This window comes from Panulirus ornatus, chromosome 46, assembly GCF_036320965.1.
Source record: "Panulirus ornatus isolate Po-2019 chromosome 46, ASM3632096v1, whole genome shotgun sequence".
NCBI classification, from domain to species: domain Eukaryota; kingdom Metazoa; phylum Arthropoda; class Malacostraca; order Decapoda; family Palinuridae; genus Panulirus; species Panulirus ornatus.
Genome location: NC_092269.1, coordinates 39,859,149 through 39,882,242, shown reverse-complemented (window position 1 = coordinate 39,882,242; position 23,094 = coordinate 39,859,149). Strand labels below are relative to the sequence as shown.

The window sequence follows — 23,094 nt, the reverse complement described above, 5'->3', positions numbered from 1 at the left end:
AACAGCGACACGGAGACGTACCATTGCTTGAACTTGCTGCTACAGGAAGGAATATCAAATAGTGGAAAAGGGTTGTGGTAGACGGGACACGTAAGGCTAGAAATACATTTCTAAACTAGAACTTTTACGCTTTTGAAGAAAATGGTTTCACAACACTGCTGATCACCCAGCTCAAGGTTCGGTGAAACTGAGAACCACGTTGAGGCCAAACTCAGGGGTACTGGAGTGGCTCTCCCAGCCACACACCCTCCCCAGGGAGGGCCTGGTTGAGCTGATGCGGCCCCACCAGACACTGTGTGGTCCCAACAGTTCTTCAGGCACGATGCCAACGATATTTATGTAAAAAAAAAACAAAGTATTTGCTCCTGGCAGTTTCAGGAGGCCGAGCCGCAAGTCCATCAGGCAGACGACCCCACAGCCGTCACAACAGGAGTCATTGCTAGTCTGCATGACGTAGAGATGGTACGTAGGGCCTGGCATATAGTTGGCCCGCCAGTTTGACGACCTTGAACATAGAAGAATGTGTGTGAGGGTATTGCCCCACCTTAGGGAAAGCTCCCCAGCCACCACCATAGGGAACAGCCCCCATGTGGCCACCTCCTTCGCTCCGGGGGCCGGTGACCCCGCCGTACCCAGGAGTTACCGGCGTGTGCACCGCCCGCCCAGGGTGTCTGAAAGGTCTCAATGAGATCAGGCGTCTTCTTTTATTTTTCAGTCCCTGGTGTCCTCCAAGTGTCGATGCGACCGACCGTACTAACTTAGGTTAGTACTTACAATGGCTCCTAACTGATCAGGCCCGAGGAACGCTGTGGCAGGTTGGTGGAACACCCCGGTGATGCTGCTGTCAGGGAATGATGCGTCAAATTGGTGGACGACTTTGTCTTTACCGGCCGCCCTGACCCATCTCCCCAGCACGGATACTCCTGTACCTGCGCCTCTACATACTGTTGTACCTGCGCCTCTACATACTGTTGTACCTGCGCCTCTACATACTGTTGTACCTGCGCCTCTACATGCTGTTGTACCTGCGCCTCTACATGCTGTTGTACCTGCGCCTCTACATACTGTTGTACCTGCGCCTCTACATGCTGTTGTACCTGCGCCTCTACATACTGTTGTACCTGCGCCTCTACATACTGTTGTACCTGCGCCTCTTCATACTGTTGTACCTGCGTCTCTACATACAGTTGTACCTGCGCCTCTACATACTGTTGTACCTGCGTCTCTACATACAGTTGTACCTGCGCCTCTACATACTGTTGTACATACGTCTCTACGTACTGCTGTACCTGCGTCTCTATATAGTGCTTGACTCTTGTAATACCAGAGATCATCCCTGTTGTACGTGTAAACATTATATGTATATATGTAAACATTTCGTCAATATTTTGTGCCAGATACTTGAGGAACATCTAAACTTAGCTGACTGTGAATAGTTCATTCCTCATGTCACCTGTTATATAATCCAGTCCTTATGGCCCACTTTCTCGGCCTTTTATATATTGTTTTGTACCTTTTGCACCATTGCCCAACTCACCCACTGGATGGGCAATAGATTAATCAGTTCCTTCTCTATATTTAAAGGTGGACGTAGGCAAGCCACCTGACAAATAGACTGACATGCCAGTGGTCCTGAGGCTGGCAAAACAAGCCTTCTCAGAGCATTGGCGCCGGCACATGCGACCTCCCAGGAGGGTTGGCAAGCTGGCCTCCTCCTTTGACGGTAACATGACCCATCTCTCGAGGGCCCTACAAGTGCGTCAGCTTCGCCACTCTATAAAGAATGGTGGAGAGATGTTCATGATCGTCAGCCATGTTTCCCAGTCGAGGCCGAGCATCGGTGTAGAAAGGCGGCGGGAGTAGAGGCAAATACTCTCTTGGTTCTGGTCCTGGATCGCCTCTGTGAACGTCGAGCCTTGCCACATGATAGCCCATAAGAACGTCAGGTCTTGTACCAGCATTGGTAGGTGGAGAGAGACCTCTCTATGGGCGCGAAACAACAACAGCAGCAGCAACAACAACTGAAGCTTCGTGTTCCCAGAAACCTTCAGTCAGTCCGTCATCATGACGTGGGACTGTGACGCCTCCCTATAAAGTATTTAGATTTTCTTTCATATGGACGACACAGAGTCGACTGTTCACTTTTAAGAGCACAACTAATAACATAAGCTTATCGCTGTTTATACCAGAAAGTATCAAAGCTTTGCAAACTTACGGAACAACGGTGTATGTCACGAATCAGGAATACGAGCAGGAATGAAATTATATGACTGTGTGTGGGTATTATGGGCGGTGGTGGTGGTGGTGGCGCCTCAGAAGACCTCTGCAGCGGGTAAGGTGCACCTGGACTACACCATGACCCTGCCCGAGGACCCCCTCCAACCCGTCTGGGACCGTCTGGAGAGCATCTCGCAGGAGGTCCTCACAGGCCTCCAGCTCCAGATGACACAGTACCTTCGCAAGACCCAGGATAACCTCGAGAGCCTGAGTTTGAAGATCTCGGCGTTGGAGGACAAACTCGACAGTTCCATCTCCAATTTTCGCTCTCAGATCATGGAAGAAATTGCGGATCAGTTGACCTCCATGGAGACCAACGTTAGGGAGAAACTAAGTGTTCTGTCTGGGAGAATCACCTTGAGTAGCGACACGCTGGTTAACATCAGCTCCAACGTGATCAGGATCAACGAGAAGGTGTCAGGGATTGATGATGTTACTAGTTCAGGTGACATCAACAACTGCACCGTGCTCGTGGACAGAGTTGGTGACCTGATGAACGAACAGCAGTTGATCATTGAAGGGCAGACTGCGAATGGGTCGCAGGTGGCGGAGAATGTCCTTGATGAGGAGGTAAGTTGTAGTAAGTGTGGTAGTAATGGGGTACTACTACTACTACCAAGGAACGTGTGGTAGTGTTAGCAGAAGGAAAGATAATGGTAACAGTAGTCACGGTAAGGGATGAATTGAGCAGCAGTTAATGTAACGGATCTAGTAGCAGTAATAATTGACGAGAATGTGAAATAGTCTAAGGCAGTAGCGAAAGACACACACACACACACACACACACACATTGGACGGTCTTTACAGACCCGAATTTCCTTCGTCTTTCTCAGGGACTTTTGGTCTGGATGGTGTAAAACCCTAAAAACATAACCATATAATAAGCGTGTTACCATATCTGTATTGCTTCATATTTTTTTTCAACGCCATTATTGACCTTTACTTGGGGTATATTAGACGGTCCATTTCCCCACAACAGACACTGCAGGAGCTGTGGAAGACACACTTCAAGAATCCTTCGTATAGAATGTAAAACTGGAAGCAAGTTTGAGAACATTTCTGTCCTGTGTCTTCGTCTGGAATCGTAACCAAACAGAACTTTCAATAGATAAACAGACATCAGATTTAAACATTTGAGAATTATTATTCAAAAGTTTGGAGGGATATGCTAATAGGCACCCCGAGCCGGAGACCTCATTCATGATGCTTGCATCCTCCTCCATATCATATTACTAGGTATTATCATACTTGCTACTGGGTAGTTTGCCTGTTTGTTTAACTGCAGAGTAGATGTGAGAGGGCGACATCATGTCAGATGGAGGATGGTGGTGTTTGGTTCCTGCCTGTAGTAGCTTACCAAGCTGGATGTTCACAGTGTACCGCAAGTGACCAGAGTGAATTGACACGAGTTGATGTTGTGAATGATAATGTATGATGCTCTGGATGAATAATGCTGTTGTGGGATGAGAAGTTTTTTTTTATTTCTCAGTGAATATCAGGCATGGTCATGGTGAGTTATCGTTACATACTGATGATGAAAAGATGTTGATGTACGTTGATGTTGTGGAAAATTTGCCTGTTGATCAGGGACATTTGAGAGGTATTGATGCTGAATATTTAGTCACTGTCTGTTGATGAGGACAAAGTCTTGTTGTCTGTTGAAGAGAACAAAGTCCTGTTGTCTGTTGATGAGAAAAAATAGTCCTGTTGTCTGTTGATGAGAACAAAGTCCTGTTGTCTGTTGATAAGAATAAAGTCCTGTTGTCTGTTGATGAGAACGAAGTCCTGTTTGTTGATGATGAGTAATCATGGTTGTACGTTGATGTTGTCAATACCTTGTGTCACTGGTGATGAAGTAGTCTTACATATTAATCCTGGAGAGTTTTGTACTGACCTCGCTAAAATATTATACTTTGTCCTCCTCAGACTGTGCAGGAGCTGAGGTCAGCCGTGGCCCAACTGCGGGAGTCGCCCGCCTTCCTACCCCGGGACTGTTCCGACCTCCACTGGCACCAGCCCCAATCCCCCAGCGGCGTCTTCCAGACCTACCCTACCATGGACCCTAAGGTACAGTACCGTCTTCCAGAACCAGCTTAAGATGGGCCCTAGCGTACAGTATTGCCTTCCAGACCTAACCCACCCCTCGACCCTTCCAGACCTAACCCACCCCTCGACCCTTCCAGACCTAACCCACCACGGACCCTTCCAGACCTAACCCACCTCGGTCCCTGAGGGACATACAGTAGGGTCTTCCCGCAACATGTACTCAACCTCAACAGGGCATCTCTGTTAATCCTCCCCCTTGCTCTTGCAAGGCCACCGTGCAGGCCACCATCTTGTCTCACCACACTGCCACACACCTCACCAGGTCTACTCAACACCAGCAGACTTTGTAATTATAATTCATAACAAAGGAACAGTAGACACGGAATCATTGGAAGAAGAAAACAACAGAAGAGAATGAAAGAAATCTCGTCTGTTGGTGGTTGCCAACCGTGGCGATGCAAATCATCCTTACCCACTTGTTCGACTTCAGTGTCTGCCTTTCCAACTTCCACCTGCCATTGCTTTATTCCTGGAACCCATGAATATTAACCCACATTCCTGACTCGAAAGGTCCTCTATTCATCCCCGACTCTGAAAATCGCACACAATCCTCAGCTCATAAAATACTACACCATCCTCAGCTCGTAAAATCCTACACCATCTTCAGCTCGTAAGATCCTACACCATCGCTGGCTTGGAAGACCCTCTCCCTATCCTATCCTTGACTTTGACTATCCTTCTCATCATCTTGTTGTGCTAACATAGACGTCAACTGGAGAATGTTTTCTAGTAAGTGTTGTCAATACCAACATTGGTTCTGGTAGTTGTATCATTGTGTCCACTTCGTATTTGATTCATTTATTGATATCGTTTCTTTACGTGTGGTGGACTTTCAGCGTTATTTAGATTGCTTATCTACATCTTTAGTGCTCACTGATCTCGCCCAAAGTCATTCATCACCATTTCAGTCCTTTATAAAAGGACTTTAAACACACAGACACATACATATAGATAGATATACTGATAAGTAGATAGATATAATCAGAATCGAGTGGCGTGTTACCGTCACAGTTGTTGTCAAGTGTTACCTTCATGGAGCTGGTGTTACACACTGGAGTGACGAGGTGTCTCTTGCTCGACAGATGCCGGTGGCGGTGTGGTGTGACATGGGTCAAAACGCTACACTGGACGACGGCGGCTGGACCGTCATTCTTAGGCGTCAGAATACGTCTTGGGGCCTTATTGACTTTAACAGGTACGTTTCTCTCTCTCTCTCTCTCTCTCTCTCTCTCTCTCTCTCTCTCTCTCTCTCTCTCTCTCGTTTTAAGCAAGTTTTAGGTTAACTCATTATTTACCTGTTTTCAAAACAGAGGTGGACTTATTTCTCAGACACACTGAATTGCCATCTGATAAGAAGGATAGGAGGCCATGAGAACCTCAGATTCTCGTTGCATTTCCAAGCTTTTTCGAGTCCTGCAGCAATGAAAGAGCCTCTTAGAAATACAAGTAGCTTCAGTGAGGTCTAGATAATATCATGAGTCAGCGTAGAATGTCATGTACTATAAGGCATCACAGTTCCTCATTATCTGGGTCTCACGCCGCTGGTCTGGCTCTCCGGCAGGACGTGGTCAGAGTACCGCGCAGGTTTCGGTATGCCGGGGGAGGGCGAGTGGTGGTACGGTCTGGCCTCCCTCCACGCCCTCACCTACCGCCAGCCTTACGAGGTCCACTTCCTCATGCACGACATGGAACTGGGCTATTACGACGCCTGTTATACGACCTTCAGGTATGTTCATGATGGCTTACACTACATACTTGTTTCAGAATGAGTGTCTTTTTTTCCCCCCATGCTTGCTTTGCAGCCTACACGTAAGTTCACGGCAAGTGTTCTTGGTCCAGTTCCAGTATACCTTAGATTGTAGGCCTGGTATACCCATTAGATATGTTATAGATTTAGAGCATCTTTTCCAGGCGTGTTACACAACCAGTCTCCCAGTCCCATCCTCAGGAGGCTATCCTCAGGTATATTCCAGATTTAGTGTCGTTGTGTTTGAGGCCCATGACAGGGTATTGTCTGATCTAGGCCCGTTCCATCAGTTCCAGATCTAGGGTCCTACCTTCAGGTATGGGGGTCTAGACTCAAAGCACTTCTTCCAGGTCTGGAACATGACTTTTATTACGTTCCAAGCCCATTATACCACTTCCAGATCAAAGACATTCATTTTAGTATGTTCTGGACACCCACACGCACGCACCACACACACACACACACACACACACACACACACACACACACACATACACGCACACACACACACGCACGCACGCACGCACGCACACACACACACACACACACACACACACACACACACACACACACACACAGTAATTCCAGGTTCGATACATTATGATTAGGTATATTCCAGATCCAATGCATCAGTTCCAGGCCGTGTACCCCGCCTTGAGTTCTTTCAGACTTAGTGCATCAGTCCCATACCCAGTTCATCGCTTACAGTGCCTCTAGATCCAGTACAACAATACCTTCAGTTATATTTCAGGACGAGACAATATTTCCAGATTATTCTATTTCCAAAGTATGATGATGGAGTCAGTCGCGAAGGTATACGTTGTGCATTGAATGAGGCAAAGCGAATTTTCCTCAGCAGGATTGTTACCATGTGGACTGATCCATCAGTTAAAGAGTGGTTGAACGCAACACTGATCCACCAGTTAAGAGTGGTTGAACGCAACACTGATCCACCAGTTAAGAGTGGTTGAACGCAACACAAACACGTATGTTGAAGTACAGACGAGACATATTCGACTCAGATTCGAGACTGACATTATTTGCATCTCCGTTGCTTTACGTCCAGTGCTTGCTTGTCTACTCCAAGCATATGAATATGTATTTGAACTCTTTTATAAGTGCACTTTGACCTCGTTTGTCCTTTGACCGCACTCTGACCTTTGCCTTTTCACTTTGGCAGGGTTGAGGATGAAGGGCGACATTTCCGCCTCATAGTGGACGGGTTTTCCGGGAACGTGACGTACGACGCCTTCAAGTCGCGACACAACGGGCAGCCCTTCAGCACGAAGGACGTGGACCAGGACGACTGGATTGGCGGGAACTGCGCCGCCAACAACGGCGGAGGCTGGTGGTACCAGAGATGCCACCGCACGTCGCTCACCGCCACCTTCCCGACGTCCAGTGACCGTGCCGCCAGAACGATCCGCTGGCTCGCCAGGGACTGGCTGGTCCTGGACGACGTCACCGTCAAAATTCGACCCTCCACGTACGGCTTGAGGTTCGACAGCCACAGCTACAGTAACTGATGAGCGGCTTGAGGTTCGACAGCCACACCTACCGTAACTGATGACGTCGTGGGCTTCGGCTTCGACAGCCACACCTACCGTAACTAATGACGTCGTGGGCTTGAGGTTCGACAGCCACACCTATAGTAACTGATGACGTCGTGGGCTTCGGCTTCGACAGCCACACCTATAGTAACTAATAATGACGTCACGGCCTGACGCTCTGCAGCCACACACACACCTTCACAGACTCATGACGTCAATCAAAGGCTTCTGCAGCTCTGAGGCTGCTCTCCACGTGGGAGCAGGATAAGGTGGGCTCCTCTGGGGTATTTGTCGAGGGTGAAGTGACTGTAGTTTACAGAGGGTGTAGTGAAGATATTTTCCTCCGTAGTAAAGATAGTGATGCATGAACATTGTGATGGGAGACAGACGGCAACTGCCTGTAGTGAATATGTATTCGCTTAGAGGAGACGCGTTTGACTTAATCCTTAAAGATCTGGTCAAAGGTCAGTAGTACCGAGTATGTAGTGAAGGTGAGGGTGTAGTAAAGATGGCCTGTGATCTAGACTGGTAAAGGTTAAGTCAGAGGCTAGTGGTGGTAGAGATGTGTAAAGGTGAGGGTTTAGTAAGGATAAGTGTTGAAGATGACCTTTGACCTGACCTGTATGTATCAGGTCAAAGGCCAGTAATATCGACGATGCTGAGGAGATGCATTTCCTGGTCGTGAAGACATACCCTAACCCTGGCTTTTGACACGCTTTTTAATGGTTAGATCAAAGGCCAGTGTTGTCAAGGGTATGGACAAGATTCGTTTCCAGGATATAGTGAAGATGTTTTTCATGGCGTTTCCCTACATCGTGAACATGATGGTGTTGTAATGTAGAGGGAGGCATTCCATTGGGTCGCGATTGTTCGAGTTTCTAGTTATATGGTTAGATTTAAGTAATATGTCGAGGTAGATGATAAGTACACTGACACTGAATGTTGTAGAGCGTCGTCCCTCAGGACACCAGGAATGTCATGGAGCATCGACCCTTCATGCCACCAGGAAATAAGAGTCACGCTTGGTACCATAGCATTTCTTTAATTGCTAACTTACAGTTTTGAGTTAATTAAATACAAATGTAGTAGACGTGTGAGTTCACTGACCCTTTGTTGACAATGGAGAGAGGTGCACTGAGAAGGCATAGATGGCCAGGTTGTCTCCCTGACCCAGAAGGCATAGATGGCCAGGTTGTCTCCCTGACCCAGAAGGCACAGATGGCCAGGTTTTCTCCCTGACCCAGAAGCCCCAGATGGTTAGGTTGTCTCCATGACCCAGAAGGCGCAGATGGCTAGGTTGTCTCCCCTGGCCCAGAAGGCATAGATGGCCAGGTTGTCTCCCTGACCCAGAAGGCCCAGATGGTTAGGTTGTCTCCATGACCCAGAAGGCTCAGATGGCTAGGTTGTCTCCCCTGGCCCAGAAGCCACAGATGGGTAGGTTGTCTCCCTGACCCAGAAGGCACAGATGGCTAGGTTGTCTCCCAGACCCAGAAGGCATAGATGGTTAGGTTGTCTCCCAGACCCAGAAGGCATAGATGGTTAGGTTGTCTCCCAGACCCAGAAGGCATAGATGGCTAGGTTGTCTCCCTGACCCAGAAGGCAAGATGGGTAGGTTGTCTCCCTGACCCAGAAGGCACAGATGGCTAGGTTGTCTCCCTGACCCAGAAGGCAAGATGGGTAGGTTGTCTCCCTGACCCAGAAGGCCCAGATGGTTAGGTTGTCTCCCAGACCCAGAAGGCATAGATGGCTAGGTTGTCTCCCAGACCCAGAAGGCACAGATGGCTAGGTTGTCTCCCAGACCCAGAAGGCATAGATGGGTAGGTTGTCTCCCAGACCCAGAAGGCAAGATGGGTAGGTTGTCTCCCTGACCCACAGGTGTATTAAAGATTATGGTATTCTGTATTCTTGGCCTCCAGGGGATTTCATTTTATGTAGTACAAAGAAAGTTGTTGGGATCATTTGTTTTCATATTTTTTCTACTACAGCAGATGTGTAGACACATTACAGCCGTTGCAGAGAATTTACTCAATAATGAAACTTTTTGTGTCTATAATTTTCGTGACATGGTTTACAAGGGTTTATTTAAAAAAGAATTGGTGGTGGAATTATTACCAACATCTTATTGTATTGGTGGAGTTGTTGTTACCAAAACTGTGATTGTATTGGTGGAGTTGTTACCACCAACACTGTGATTGTATTGGTGGAGTTGTTACCACCAACACTGTGATTGTATTGGTGGGGATTTTACCTTTACTGTTGTTATATTGGTGTTGTTGTGTCCAACACTATGGTTGTAATGATGATGTACGATAATTCATGGTACCAGAATGCATCCACACTCATGATTTATTCAGTAACTGGAAATAGCATAAACCTTATCTAAATTAAACACGTCTTGGATGATTAAGTCTCGGAAATACATTGTCTCGTAAACCAGGTATCCTAGCATCGTTACCTAGGATCACCTAGCGTTACCTAGGATCACACTGCACTATCTAGCATTACCTAGGATCATCTGGCACTATCTAGGATCACCTAGCACTATTTAGGATCACATCGCGCCACCTAAGATTACATAGCACTACCTAGGACCACTTAGCATCATCTAGGATGACCTACCACGTCCTAGGATCACCTAGCGCTACCGACGATCACCTAGTACAACCTAGAACCGCCTAAGAACACCTAGGATTACGGAACAGCTGTAAAAAGTAACTGGAAATGTTTACGTAAAGTCCATTATAACCATACAAGGTCGAGAAGGCGACTCTGCTTCGTGATAGGGAATATTGTTCATTTCTGTTGGACCAAAGCGAACATAGATGTTGTATAGTTTGTTCTTGTGTTCATCAGGGGTACGACATTATCGCAGTTAATGAGAGAAGTACCTACATTACTCGACAAAATGATAAGAGGAGGAAGAAGACGAAAGCGGCGGCTGTGAAAGACGTGATGAATAAGAATGGAAAAAAAAGGGAGCAAGGAAATGTGGGAACTCGCAAACAACTCGAGAAGGAACAAGTGATGATTAATTCATTCTGATTCATTTAACATAATTTAAAAGCAAGAGAAGAAAAAAAAGGGTTAAGGACCCGTCAGACGTGGGGGGATATTTCCCGTGACGCGTCTCCCGGTCACAACTACTAATTTTTCATGGCGAGTCCTGCTGACTGTGTGATGCTACCTTCCCCCTGGTGACCCACGAACGGCGCCTCCAGCATCCGTCCCCGCCGCTACTAGTAGACGACCGGCTGTTGCGTGAAGAAGAAGCTTGGTGGGGCTTGATACAAGGACCAGGGTGCCACGCGCGCGTAGTTAGTAGACGTGGCTACGGTGTCCCTGAAGCGTGGACGGTCCGGCACGAACACCCGACCCAGGGTTGGCCTCCGCAGTAGATAGGTTGTGGGCTGGGATGTGAGAGAGGAGGGGAGAGGCACGGATTAGCACTGGATAGACGGTCTAGGAAGCTTTGGCCGAGTGTCAGATGGTGCGTGTGTCTACACGAGCAGTGTTAGGAATGATAAAGCTACTCTGATGTTTTTATCCTCAAGTGAGAAGAGGAGGGAGGATACAGGCATGACTGTACTGAATTACAGGCACCATTACAGAGAATAAGAGGCGTACATAGAAGTAAGGAATGTGATACAGCCACAGGTATATTAACGCATGTTAAGGAACAGCAGACCTGATGGTCCATGACGAGGTTGTTTACCTGCAGTAAGAAGGTTACAGAACCCCAGGTTTCTGGCCTGTTGTCATCTATGTGATCCAGGACGCACTGGCTCCTAAGGAACCATGAAACATTTTTCCTTAAGAAAACATTTTTACCAAATAGAAACCTCATTTTGATCATTAGAAACCTTCTGTGTGCCCCGTCAAGATCTTCGATCTGTAGAAAACCGAGCCATGGTAAGACTGAAGCCATGATCGGAAATCTGTCATCAAGGCAAAAGTAATGACCAAATTATTTCAAGGAAGACGAGGGTGAGGTGGCAGTGGTGCTGGTCCTCAGTAAACCCCTACGGGTAGGTAATAATTGGATGGATCACAGTACTGTGACGCATGGTACCCTCCACACATGGTCTTAGCGTCATAATGTTTTCAAAAGCCTCAGAATTTAGATCCAAATTCGTCACATGATTCACTAGCCATCGTCAGAATGCAAGTCGAACATTTGATCCTTTGATCTTCACACAAGATTAAAGTGCAGGGAGAGCGTTTGACTTCACACTTAATTATAAGTTCCAGCGTGGCGTAATTAACGTAGTTATAAGAATGGCTCACGAGTTTTTTGTTAAAGGGTGGAAACAAAGGGGTTTGCAGTAATGTGTGGGCTGTACAGGTGGTGGGAAGTGTCTTGTGGGAGGAAAGAACTGGAAGTTATGTACACATACACATGAAGCAGTGCCCAGTGTCACCAGGCTGTGAGCAGTGCCAAGCTTCGTCAGGCTGTGGACAGTGCCAGACTTCACCAGGCTGTGGACAGTGCCAGACTTCACCAGGCTGTGGACAGTGCCAGACTTCACCAGGCTGTGGACAGTGCCAGACTTCACCAGGCTGTGGACAGTACCAACAGTCATAAAGCTGTTGGCAGTGCTAATCCTCACTAGTCTGTGGACATGGTCAAGCTTCACCAGGCTGTGGTCAGTGCCAAGCACCACCAAGCTGTGGGTAATGCCAGGCAACACGAGGCTGTGGTCATCACAACAGGAACTCACCAGCCATACCTTGCTGTGTTACAACGGGACTCACCAGCCATACCTTGCTGTGTTACAACAGGACTCACCAGCCATACCTTGCTGTGTTACAACGGGACTCACCAGCCATACCTTGCTGTGTTACAACAGGACTCACCAGCCATACCTTGCTGTGTTACAACAGGACTCACCAGCCATACCTTGCTGTGTTACAACAGGACTCACCAGACGTTCCTTGCTGTGTTACAACGGGACTCACCAGCCATACCTTGCTGTGTTACAACAGGAACTCACCAGCCATACCTTGCTGTGTTACAACGGGACTCACCAGCCATACCTTGCTGTGTTACAACAGGACTCACCAGCCATACCTTGCTGTGTTACAACAGGACTCACCAGACGTTCCTTGCTGTGTTACAACAGGACTCACCAGCCATACCTTGCTGTGTTACAACAGGACTCACCAGACGTTCCTTGCTGTGTTACAACAGGACTCACCAGACGTTCCTTGCTGTGTTACAACAGGACTCACCAGTGGACGGGGGTTGAAGATACCATTAGGATGTGTCAGATTATTCCTGTCGTGTGGCAGGAGGTGTAGGATCTCCCGCCTGTCCTCAGGGTCCACGATGCCGTACCGGTTGTCCACGGACCTGACCACGGGTCAAAAGGTCAGGCAAGCATCACATGTTGTCCTCAACATTATCGTGGCATTATTAACACGTACATAAATTTTTTGTACAAGAAAAAAAGACATTGTTCTTTGTAATATTGTCCTTGTTATTTTGACTTTATTATTGGGCAATTTTTTGTGTGATATCAGTAAGAGACTGAAATTCAACCGATTGATTTATTTTTTATGAAAGGAATTCTAATCATAAGTTCTCAGTGTTTTCCTTCTCGAAATCTTTTAAGGTTTTCCTTGCTCTTAACTGGTGATTAGATATATGGGAGAATACTTTGTGGACTGAAATGTCTTTAGCACCATTACTACTGCTACTACTACTACTACTATTTCTACTACTACTACTACTAATACTACTACTATTAATACTACTACTACTACTACTACTACTACTACTACTACTACTACTACTTCTACTACTACTACTCCTTTTACTACTACTACTTCTGTTACTACTACTAACATGATGATACTGGTTCATTAGTCAATACAATGTGGACAAATCACTGTGGATGTAGAAATGGAGAGCACACTGGTCTGTTAGACTTACAGACTCTTCCAAAGGCTGTTGCATTTCTGTATACACTAGCCTTCTGGTACACCCGGGATGTTGGTACACCCACATCCAGGTTACCCCTGAGAGGGAGAAACCTGGACACCCTTCACCCTGAGAGAGAAACCTGGACACCCTTCACCCTGAGAGGGAGAAACCTGGACACCCTTCACCCTGAGAGAGAAACCTGGACACCCTTCAGCCTGAGAGAGAGAAACCTGGACACCCTTCACCCTGAGGGAGAAACCTGGACACCCTTCAGCCTGAGAGAGAGAAACCTGGACACCCTTCAGCCTGAGAGAGAGAAACCTGGACACCCTTCAGCCTGAGAGAGAGAAACCTGGACACCCTTCAGAGACTGACACAGCAAGAGGGACTCCCTCCCACGCAAGACGAAAACCCCCGAGAGAAATACTGTCGTGAGCAGAGTGGCCCGGGGCGAGGATTGATCATAATCCTTCATGGCAAGTCTGGCTTAAACGTCCCGCCTCCTTCCCACGGGGAGGGTTAAGGGATGGAAGAGGAAAGGGAAGGAGGGAATTATCAACACAGTAATATAGGATGTTATAACATGAGGTAGGGAAGCCTGCCTCAAACATTCCACAATTTATCTTGGGTTCGTCGGGAAAGTTCTTGGCCAATGTCCAGCGTTGTAATGGTTCCACCACTCATTCCCGGGTGATTTGCCGCTGGTCAACATACTGTTGTGCCTCTTGTTGTTGTCGTTGTTGTTGTAAAAGACTAGCCATGCCTAGGCTTGGCTGGTCCTATACCTTATGATTAGGATGTGGAATACAGGGGGGTCTGTGGGGGCCCCTGGGTGTGGATAGGTGACTGTGGTGTCGGTGCATTACAAGTGGCAGCAAGAGAATGAGTTAATGAGGCTTTTTCCTCGTCAGTTTCTGGCGCTATGTTGCCAACGCGGAAAACGGCGATCAAGTATGGGAAAGTGCAAGTTAGAGAGAGAGAGAGAGAGAGAGAGAGAATAATGGAGGTAGAAATCTGGCTCAAGGAGGAGAGCTTGAGGGTAAGACTAATGTGTTGGGCCTCCAGGAAGTGTGAGTGACAGTCCGTCGATACTCATTGTGAGGTGTGAGTCGTGCTGATGGAATCGTGTGGCGCCCAGCTAATGGAAGCACGCAGAGACCGTATCAAGGAAATTTCATTTTTAGCTTTTTTTTTTCTTAGCTTTTCTTTCTTCTCTAGACTCTACAGCTATTGTATTTAAATTCATATTTTCCCCCCTTCTTTTTTTTTTTTTCTTTGAACACAAAGATTTGTGTTTTCCTCGGTCACTACAGGTGAGAGGGCCACGGTTCCATGGGACCTTTGTAAGAGTTTTTCCGTAATTGACACAGATGTTGACCTCCTGGCATACCTCTGGGTCAGTGTGATCACCACCACACACTACGTTGCTCACACCCACACATACCACGTTGCTCACACCCACACACACCACGTTGCTCACACCCACACACACCACGTTGCTCACACCCACACATACCACGGTGCTCACACCCGCACACACACCACGTTGCTCACACCCACACACACACCACGTTGCTCACACCCACACATACCACGGTTCTCACACCCGCACACACACCACGTTGCTCACACCCACACACACCACGTTGCTCACACCCACACATACCACGGTGCTCACACCTGCACACACACCACGTTGCTCACACCCACACACACCACGTTGCTCACACCCACACACACCACGTTGCTCACACCCACACATACCACGTTGCTCACACCCACACACCACGTTGCTCACACCCCCACACACTACGTTGCTCACACCCCCACACACTACGTTGCTCACACCCACACACCACGTTGCTCACACCCACAGGACACGTTGCTCCGCTCTGGATAGAAAAGGGAAACGTGTGTGTTCGAGGCGCTGGTATCGACCAGTACGCTGGCCTATAGACGCCCCGGGTCCTGGCTGCCAACTGGTCCTTCTTATCTTATTTGAGATAATATGGCTCCTCTGTTGTGCTGAGATAATATGGCTCCTCTGTTGTGCTGAGATAACATGGCTCCTCTGTTGTGCTGAGATAATATGGCTCCTCCTCAGCTATACGACTAGTTTACAATCCTTGTTCTTTGAGGAATCTGTGTCTCAACTATCACCACATTAATGCCTGAGATTCTCTTCTCTTCCACGATGATAAACAGCCTCGTTGTGATGCAGTGGTCTGTTTGCTCTTTGTATTCATTTGTATACATTATTCATTTGGTTACTCCCTTCATTTTTGCAGTTTCTTGGCTACGTCTGCTAAGTTCATGTTCCTTCGTATAAATATACATCTTTACTGTATATGGAGAACGTTTCTTTTGACTGAAAATCTCTGTTTGAAACAGTGATTTTATATTTGATAAATTGGCGAGTCGCCCATCTTCACTTCTTGTGAGTCATAACATTTATTGACCATCGTTGTAAATGTTTTACTTAAGTTTCTTGTGTGAGTTTTTCTGAAGGCAAGAGCTGAAGACGAGGACTCACACGACGCAGGAGCCATAAGGAACGGACCTCCGTCGGGAGGAGGACGTGTGTGGCTGACATAAAGAAGCAATAAAGCGCTTATGAGAGGGGCTTCAAGGAGCATTTGTTGCTCACAGAAGGATGGTGACACGTAAGTCGACTACACGGGTGTGCCAGTGGGCAGCTGACAGGAGACCCAGTGACATGAAGGGAGGTTATAGAGGTCAGTAAGCGACTTCCAGGGCGGGTGAGGGAGTGTCTTGGCATTGTTCACAGGTGAGACGAAGGGAATACCAGGTCGTCTTACAGGGGGAGGTCTGGGGGAAGACTACTAACAGCTCTCCCCCAGTCCCTGGGGAGGGCTCGATCAGCCTCGGGGGAGGGCCTCGTGTGCCAGTAAAACAATTGTGGAGGTTAACAGGGTCACACACACACACACACACACACACACACACACACACACAGACACACACACACACGTCCCTGGCCCTCAGGCCTGACATTAAAGAGAAATTCTCTGTGCTCTTAATTTAGGATATTCATGTTACACCGAGGAAGGAAGTTTATTGTCATACTCAACGGAAGAAGTAGTAGTTTACCCTGACACAAACGTCGTCTGTTCATTTATTATCATTAGAAGTTGGTTATCGCATCTAATGAATAACTGTTCAGCCTCAGTCGTTAAATTGTTGTGTAGCCTTCACTAACAGGGGTGACCACCATTATTCACACAGGACACACGCACCTCCCATACACCAACAGAGATAAATAAACTACAAGAGATGAATAAACTACAAAAGCTAAATAAACTAGAAAAGCAAAATAAAATTTGGTTAAAGCGGCGGATACAAATTTCCAACTGCACCAACATTGTAAGTTTACTTTATAGAGTTACAGCAACATTGTGACTACCACATGGCTTCATATTACAGGAACAAATGTGGAGGTTGTTGGAGCAGTGCACACACGGTATTTCTCTCTTCTGTTCAAATACAGACGTGTTGTATTCCAGGCCCACCTGCATGCATGGTGTTGAGTGTCACTGGCGCTAGACCGCAGTATGACCCACTAAACACTTTTGATGTTCGATTTTATTATAGATATAGAGATATACTCTTATTTCCTACGTTAGCGAAGTAGCGTCAAGAATAGAGAGAGTTGAGCCTTAGAGGGAAAAAAATTCTCACTTGGCTCCATCCTGTATTCCTTCCGGAGAATGATACTGGAAGGGAGGATTTCCAGGTACACCCTCTCCTCTGCTCCCGACCCTTTTAGTCACCTTCCACTGCTCGCTGGAGATACATGGGCGAAGAAATACATTCAAAGCCGGTGATATGATGGAGTTTATTGTGGGACTTGGGAAGGTCAGGTAACGGGAGAAGTGATCGTCCATCATGAGGTAATCAGGAGGACAGACGTATTGTCCTGATTCCATGGTGTTTGTGGTACGGGAAGTCTGGAGTAGAAGAATGACCTCTGTCCTTGGTTTCTCGAGAGAAAGAGACTCATATGAAACCGAAGGTGGTGTTGATTGTGTGTTAATTTGAATACCTGTTTTCCATCTTTATACAGACGTATTTACTTGAACATCACCGGTGTTTGTCTAACCATGTCTTGAAGTTATTGATAGTCTTCGTAACGACAGTATCTGGTGGGAATTTATTCCAGTGATGTACAACTATAAACTTGAAGTCCTTTCTCTCTCGTTGCTGGCTGTTACATGTACTTCTTCGTAATACCATACCTTAGTTCAGATGACTTATGCAATTAACAGGAGATCCCCTATGACCCCAGCCTGAGGAGCCAAGGAACCCATAGTCATTCTGTTGAAATATACTCTGCACCAAAGTCATTCATTCGAAGCGGTCGTAATTGCTAGGTCCTTAGGACACTATGTGTGTACTTCCTGACAGCCTACGGTGTTTAGATCACGAGACTGATTATTATGTATTGTACCTCCAGTTCTCCGTCTAGTGTATCGGATGGTCTGGGTCTTTTGTGTGTCAGATGGCAGTGTCTTGTGTAGCAGTTGGTACTCTCCTTTGTGTATTAGGTAGTCCTGTACCGCCTCTGTGTTAGGTGGTACTGGGTCGTATGTCCTCCTCCTGAGCGCTGAACGTAAAACTTGACCTTGCTGGTGGCTACAGATTCAGTTTGCAAGTAAAATCCAGTTTTCCGAGTCTGGCGCTAAGATGCATAGATTTTTTTTGTTTTGTTTATATTCCTGTATTTGTGTGATGGATATTTTTCCTTCCTGTTTATTGCTAAACAGCCTCGTGACTGAGCGGACATACAGCAGAAGTTGCACCGTTGTCTGTATTCATTTACCCATTGTGCGTCAGTTGAGTCTCACACATTTCGGTACGTAAAGTTTCTGGCGTTCAAGCACTAATGGCGCAACATGAAAGCCAGGAACTTTACATACATTCCAGTATTTCCAGAATCTTTCGGTCGTGTCTGATTCTCGGTGAAATTTCGAAAAATCTGTCTAGGAAGTAAGACCTAATTCCTGGAATCAAACGGTTCCCCTCAATCGGTCGCTGATGAAACGTTCACAGCAAAGCCAGGGGAAAGTTTTCACCAGAGACTCAGTGTGCGTAGTCGGGAGGCTGAGTCTGTATACAGTCAGATGTCACAGTCTGTGTGAAGTCTGGAGCCTCAGTCTGTGTAAAGTCTGGAGCCACAGTCTGTGTAAAGTCTGGAGCCACAGTCTGTGTAAAGTCTGGAGCCTCAGTCTGCATAAAGTCTGGAGCCTCAGTCTGCATAAAGTCTGGAGCCTCAGTCTGTGTAAAGTCTAGGGCCTGACTTTATAAAAGTTTCAGAGCCTCGCTCTGAGTGAATGGTTCGTGGGCATAACAAGAGCAGAGTGGGAAGTTGGCTTAATAAGACTGGAATGGGACGTGATTATAAAAACATACTAGTTTCTCACGAATTCCGAAATCTCTCAAGGTTTTTGAAAAGCTCTGATAGTTGGAAAAATATTTAGAAGGAATTTCTGAATGTCTCCTGTTTGTATGTGCTCCGGGAGCTGACATTGTTAACGTCAGTACCAATTTTAGTTGCAACAAATCCCTTAGCTCCAGCAGTGTGTGACCGGCGCAGCGATCATGTCGCCTCCGCTGCTGTAGCTGCTCTGTAAGTTGTCAAACTTCCTTCGCCTCAGATGACTACCTTTCCTTCACCTCTGATGACTGTCGTCGACGCAGCTTTACACGTGTACTTGAGACTGAATTGACTTTTAACAAAGTTCAGGCGCCGTCGTAACAACTCCCTCAGACTCTGAGAGTACTATGGTAGCCAGTGGTGTGTCACCAAGCCTTGTGCAGGTACTAGTGGTAGCCAGTGGTGTGTCACCAAGCCTTGTGCAGGTACTAGTGGTAGCCAGTGGTGTGTCACCAAGCCTTGTGCAGGTACTAGTGGTAGCCAGTGGTGTGTCACCAAGCCTTGTGCAGGTACTAGTGGTAGCCAGTGGTGTGTCACCAAGCCTTGTGCAGGTACTAGTGGTAGCCAGTGGTGTGTCACCAAGCCTTGTGCAGGTACTAGTGGTAGCCAGTGGTGTGTCACCAAGCCTTGTGCAGGTACTAGTGGTAGCCAGTGGTGTGTCACCAAGCCTTGTGCAGGTACTAGTGGTAGCCAGTGGTGTGTCACCAAGCCTTGTGCAGGTACTAGTGGTAGCCAGTGGTGTGTCACCAAGCCTTGTGCAGGTACTAGTGGTAGCCAGTGGTGTGTCACCAAGCCTTGTGCAGGTACTAGTGGTAGCCAGTGGTGTGTCACCAAGCCTTGTGCAGGTACTAGTGGTAGCCAGTGGTGTGTCACCAAGCCTTGTGCAGGTACTAGTGGTAGCCAGTGGTGTGTCACCAAGCCTTGTGCAGGTACTAGTGGTAGCCAGTGGTGTGTCACCAAGCCTTGTGCAGGTACTAGTGGTAGCCAGTGGTGTGTCACCAAGCCTTGTGCAGGTACTAGTGGTAGCCAGTGGTGTGTCACCAAGCCTTGTGCAGGTACTAGTGGTAGCCAGTGGTGTGTCACCAAGCCTTGTGCAGGTACTAGTGGTAGCCAGTGGTGTGTCACCAAGCCTTGTGCAGGTACTAGTGGTAGCCAGTGGTGTGTCACCAAGCCTTGTGCAGGTACTAGTGGTAGCCAGTGGTGTGTCACCAAGCCTTGTGCAGGTACTAGTGGTAGCCAGTGGTGTGTCACCAAGCCTTGTGCAGGTACTAGTGGTAGCCAGTGGTGTGTCACCAAGCCTTGTGCAGGTACTAGTGGTAGCCAGTGGTGTGTCACCAAGCCTTGTGCAGGTACTAGTGGTAGCCAGTGGTGTGTCACCAAGCCTTGTGCAGGTACTAGTGGTAGCCAGTGGTGTGTCACCAAGCCTTGTGCAGGTACTAGTGGTAGCCAGTGGTGTGTCACCAAGCCTTGTGCAGGTACTAGTGGTAGCCAGTGGTGTGTCACCAAGCCTTGTGCAGGTACTAGTGGTAGCCAGTGGTGTGTCACCAAGCCTTGTGCAGGTACTAGTGGTAGCCAGTGGTGTGTCACCAAGCCTTGTGCAGGTACTAGTGGTAGCCAGTGGTGTGTCACCAAGCCTTGTGCAGGTACTAGTGGTAGCCAGTGGTGTGTCACCAAGCCTTGTGCAGGTACTAGTGGTAGCCAGTGGTGTGTCACCAAGCCTTGTGCAGGTACTAGTGGTAGCCAGTGGTGTGTCACCAAGCCTTGTGCAGGTACTAGTGGTAGCCAGTGGTGTGTCACCAAGCCTTGTGCAGGTACTAGTGGTAGCCAGTGGTGTGTCACCAAGCCTTGTGCAGGTACTAGTGGTAGCCAGTGGTGTGTCACCAAGCCTTGTGCAGGTACTAGTGGTAGCCAGTGGTGTGTCACCAAGCCTTGTGCAGGTACTAGTGGTAGCCAGTGGTGTGTCACCAAGCCTTGTGCAGGTACTAGTGGTAGCCAGTGGTGTGTCACCAAGCCTTGTGCAGGTACTAGTGGTAGCCAGTGGTGTGTCACCAAGCCTTGTGCAGGTACTAGTGGTAGCCAGTGGTGTGTCACCAAGCCTTGTGCAGGTACTAGTGGTAGCCAGTGGTGTGTCACCAAGCCTTGTGCAGGTACTAGTGGTAGCCAGTGGTGTGTCACCAAGCCTTGTGCAGGTACTAGTGGTAGCCAGTGGTGTGTCACCAAGCCTTGTGCAGGTACTAGTGGTAGCCAGTGGTGTGTCACCAAGCCTTGTGCAGGTACTAGTGGTAGCCAGTGGTGTGTCACCAAGCCTTGTGCAGGTACTAGTGGTAGCCAGTGGTGTGTCACCAAGCCTTGTGCAGGTACTAGTGGTAGCCAGTGGTGTGTCATCAGTCTGAACAGGTACTAGTGGTAGCTAGTGGTATGTCACCAGGCCTTGTGCAGGTACTAGTGTGTTGTGTTTCGGTTGGTAACTAGGATGTTAGGTGGACGAGGCAAGTGTTGGTCAGCTAACACATCAGCGCCAGAGCCTTTACTGCTTCTGTTGATATTGTTCGATGTTGTGTAACGTGGACCCTATGGTCAGTGGAGTGAATAAAGAAATACGACGGAACACCTTGGTCCCTGAGAAGATGTTGGAGGCTTGGGTAGCTTGGAGCAAGAGGGCGGCAGACACTCCAAAGATCTTCCAATATTGAGGCTCAAGACGTGTTGCCTGTGCCTCATGGTCCAGGCGCCCGAGTTTTGTTGGGCAGCCTCCTCTCACATCCGAAGCTGGCTGGCGGCCGCCCCTCGAACACTGTCAACATCTTGGAGTTATCTGAACTCCCTTCAGTCTCCAGGGACGGTCCAACACTTAAGAACACCACTGACTGGGTATTGAATGCCTTACGACGGTGCGTCTGTATGGCGGTGATTGCCATGCATCAGTGGTGTGATTACGTCTATGTAGAATGGTATGGGTAGGTTTTTGTGGTGGTGATTACAGTACGTGTGTGTACAGGAACTACGCTGTGTCTAGAGTGATTACTGCACGTCTGTGTAGTGTGATGACCTTAGTGACGAGTAAGTAATTCAGTATGACCTGGGTCAACACGGGTCAGGTGGTCCTGGCAGCTCACACTGTAGTGTTGCATGATAGTTTCAGCTGAGGGTCTCTCCTCGTGTCAGTATTTCATTCACAAGAGAAATGCATGTCAACACAAAGGTAATATTGCTCTTAAGATTTTTTTTTTTTCCTGTAACCGTAACTGTATTGATTTTGTCACTTTGTTTACAAGATGAATTAGGAAGAGTTTACTTGGACTAAATATGACATTGTTTTCTACAGACAGAAATTGTTTATCATTTGTATTAACTGCAACTGTCAATCGTGTTTCTTCCTTTGGCAGAAGTAAATTAAATGATTACGTTAGAGGCTTGACTAGGAGATTATTTTGAGTGTAAAATAATGAAGATGATCGTGTAATATATCATTCAATAATGGTTATTTTATTGTTCACAGTGAGGAAGACAAGGCACCTTCCTGATGGCTCACCTTGCTAGTCGGTTGTGTGTGACCCTGGCTGACCTGGGCCGACGCCGCCCCCCACACACCCACCACCACCATGAGGAACACCCACGCCCTCATCGGTCTCCTGTTGCCTCCTCGTACCTCCGCCCAGGACCTCCCGACACTTCTGCTGCTCCTGACGTAGAAGGTAAGGTTCTTGTCCGAGGTGCGCGGCGAGTTCTCCTCGGGTCGTAACGTACCGTCTCAGTGGTGTCGTAAATACGAGTGGACTTTACTAGGGGTTTAGTATCTTGTGCTCTTCTCTAATTGGCTTTGTTAATACTTGTCGTCATCGTCTGGTGAGATGCGAAACTGGTCTGTTTGTCGTCTCAGAGTCTTGTGTTCCACTTTATTAATGTATCGTTGTTCACCGTTTACTGAACTCTGTTTTTTTTTCTGTTTTCTGAATATTTTTTGTCTTCTTCCGCTTCACCTCGTCCGTGTCACCATCTGCTTATCAAAGAAAAAAAATATCCGTTAGAGTAAAAC

The 23,094-nt window shown here is 47.6% G+C and overlaps 2 protein-coding genes and 1 long non-coding RNA gene across 3 annotated transcripts in view; 2 read left to right on the top strand and 1 right to left on the bottom strand.

Annotated features, from left to right (window-relative positions):
• The first annotated feature begins 1,589 nt into the window (after positions 1 to 1,589).
• On the top strand, positions 1,590 to 7,656 carry LOC139763278 (fibrinogen C domain-containing protein 1-A-like). Its single transcript, XM_071689231.1, has 5 exons — positions 1,590 to 2,847; positions 4,204 to 4,344; positions 5,466 to 5,578; positions 5,945 to 6,109; positions 7,311 to 7,656. Exons 1-5 carry the CDS (start codon positions 2,257 to 2,259, stop codon positions 7,654 to 7,656), a joined length of 1,356 nt encoding a protein of 451 aa, XP_071545332.1. The 5' UTR covers positions 1,590 to 2,256.
• Positions 7,657 to 7,810: 154 nt separating this feature from the next.
• The window catches only part of dtn (transmembrane protein 132C dtn), a 175,146-nt gene continuing 159,862 nt past the window's right edge, over positions 7,811 to 23,094 (top strand). The window contains exons 1-2 of the mRNA XM_071689219.1: positions 7,811 to 7,949; positions 22,558 to 22,753. Coding sequence (XP_071545320.1) covers positions 22,582 to 22,753 — 172 coding nt within the window. The 5' untranslated portion in view covers positions 7,811 to 7,949; positions 22,558 to 22,581. The remainder of the gene's footprint in view (positions 7,950 to 22,557; positions 22,754 to 23,094) is intronic.
• Positions 8,703 to 13,362, bottom strand: LOC139763282 (uncharacterized). The gene is made up of 2 exons (XR_011716095.1): positions 12,910 to 13,362; positions 8,703 to 11,087 (listed from the first exon to the last, which is right to left on the bottom strand). It is a non-coding gene; the product is annotated as an uncharacterized lncRNA (long non-coding RNA).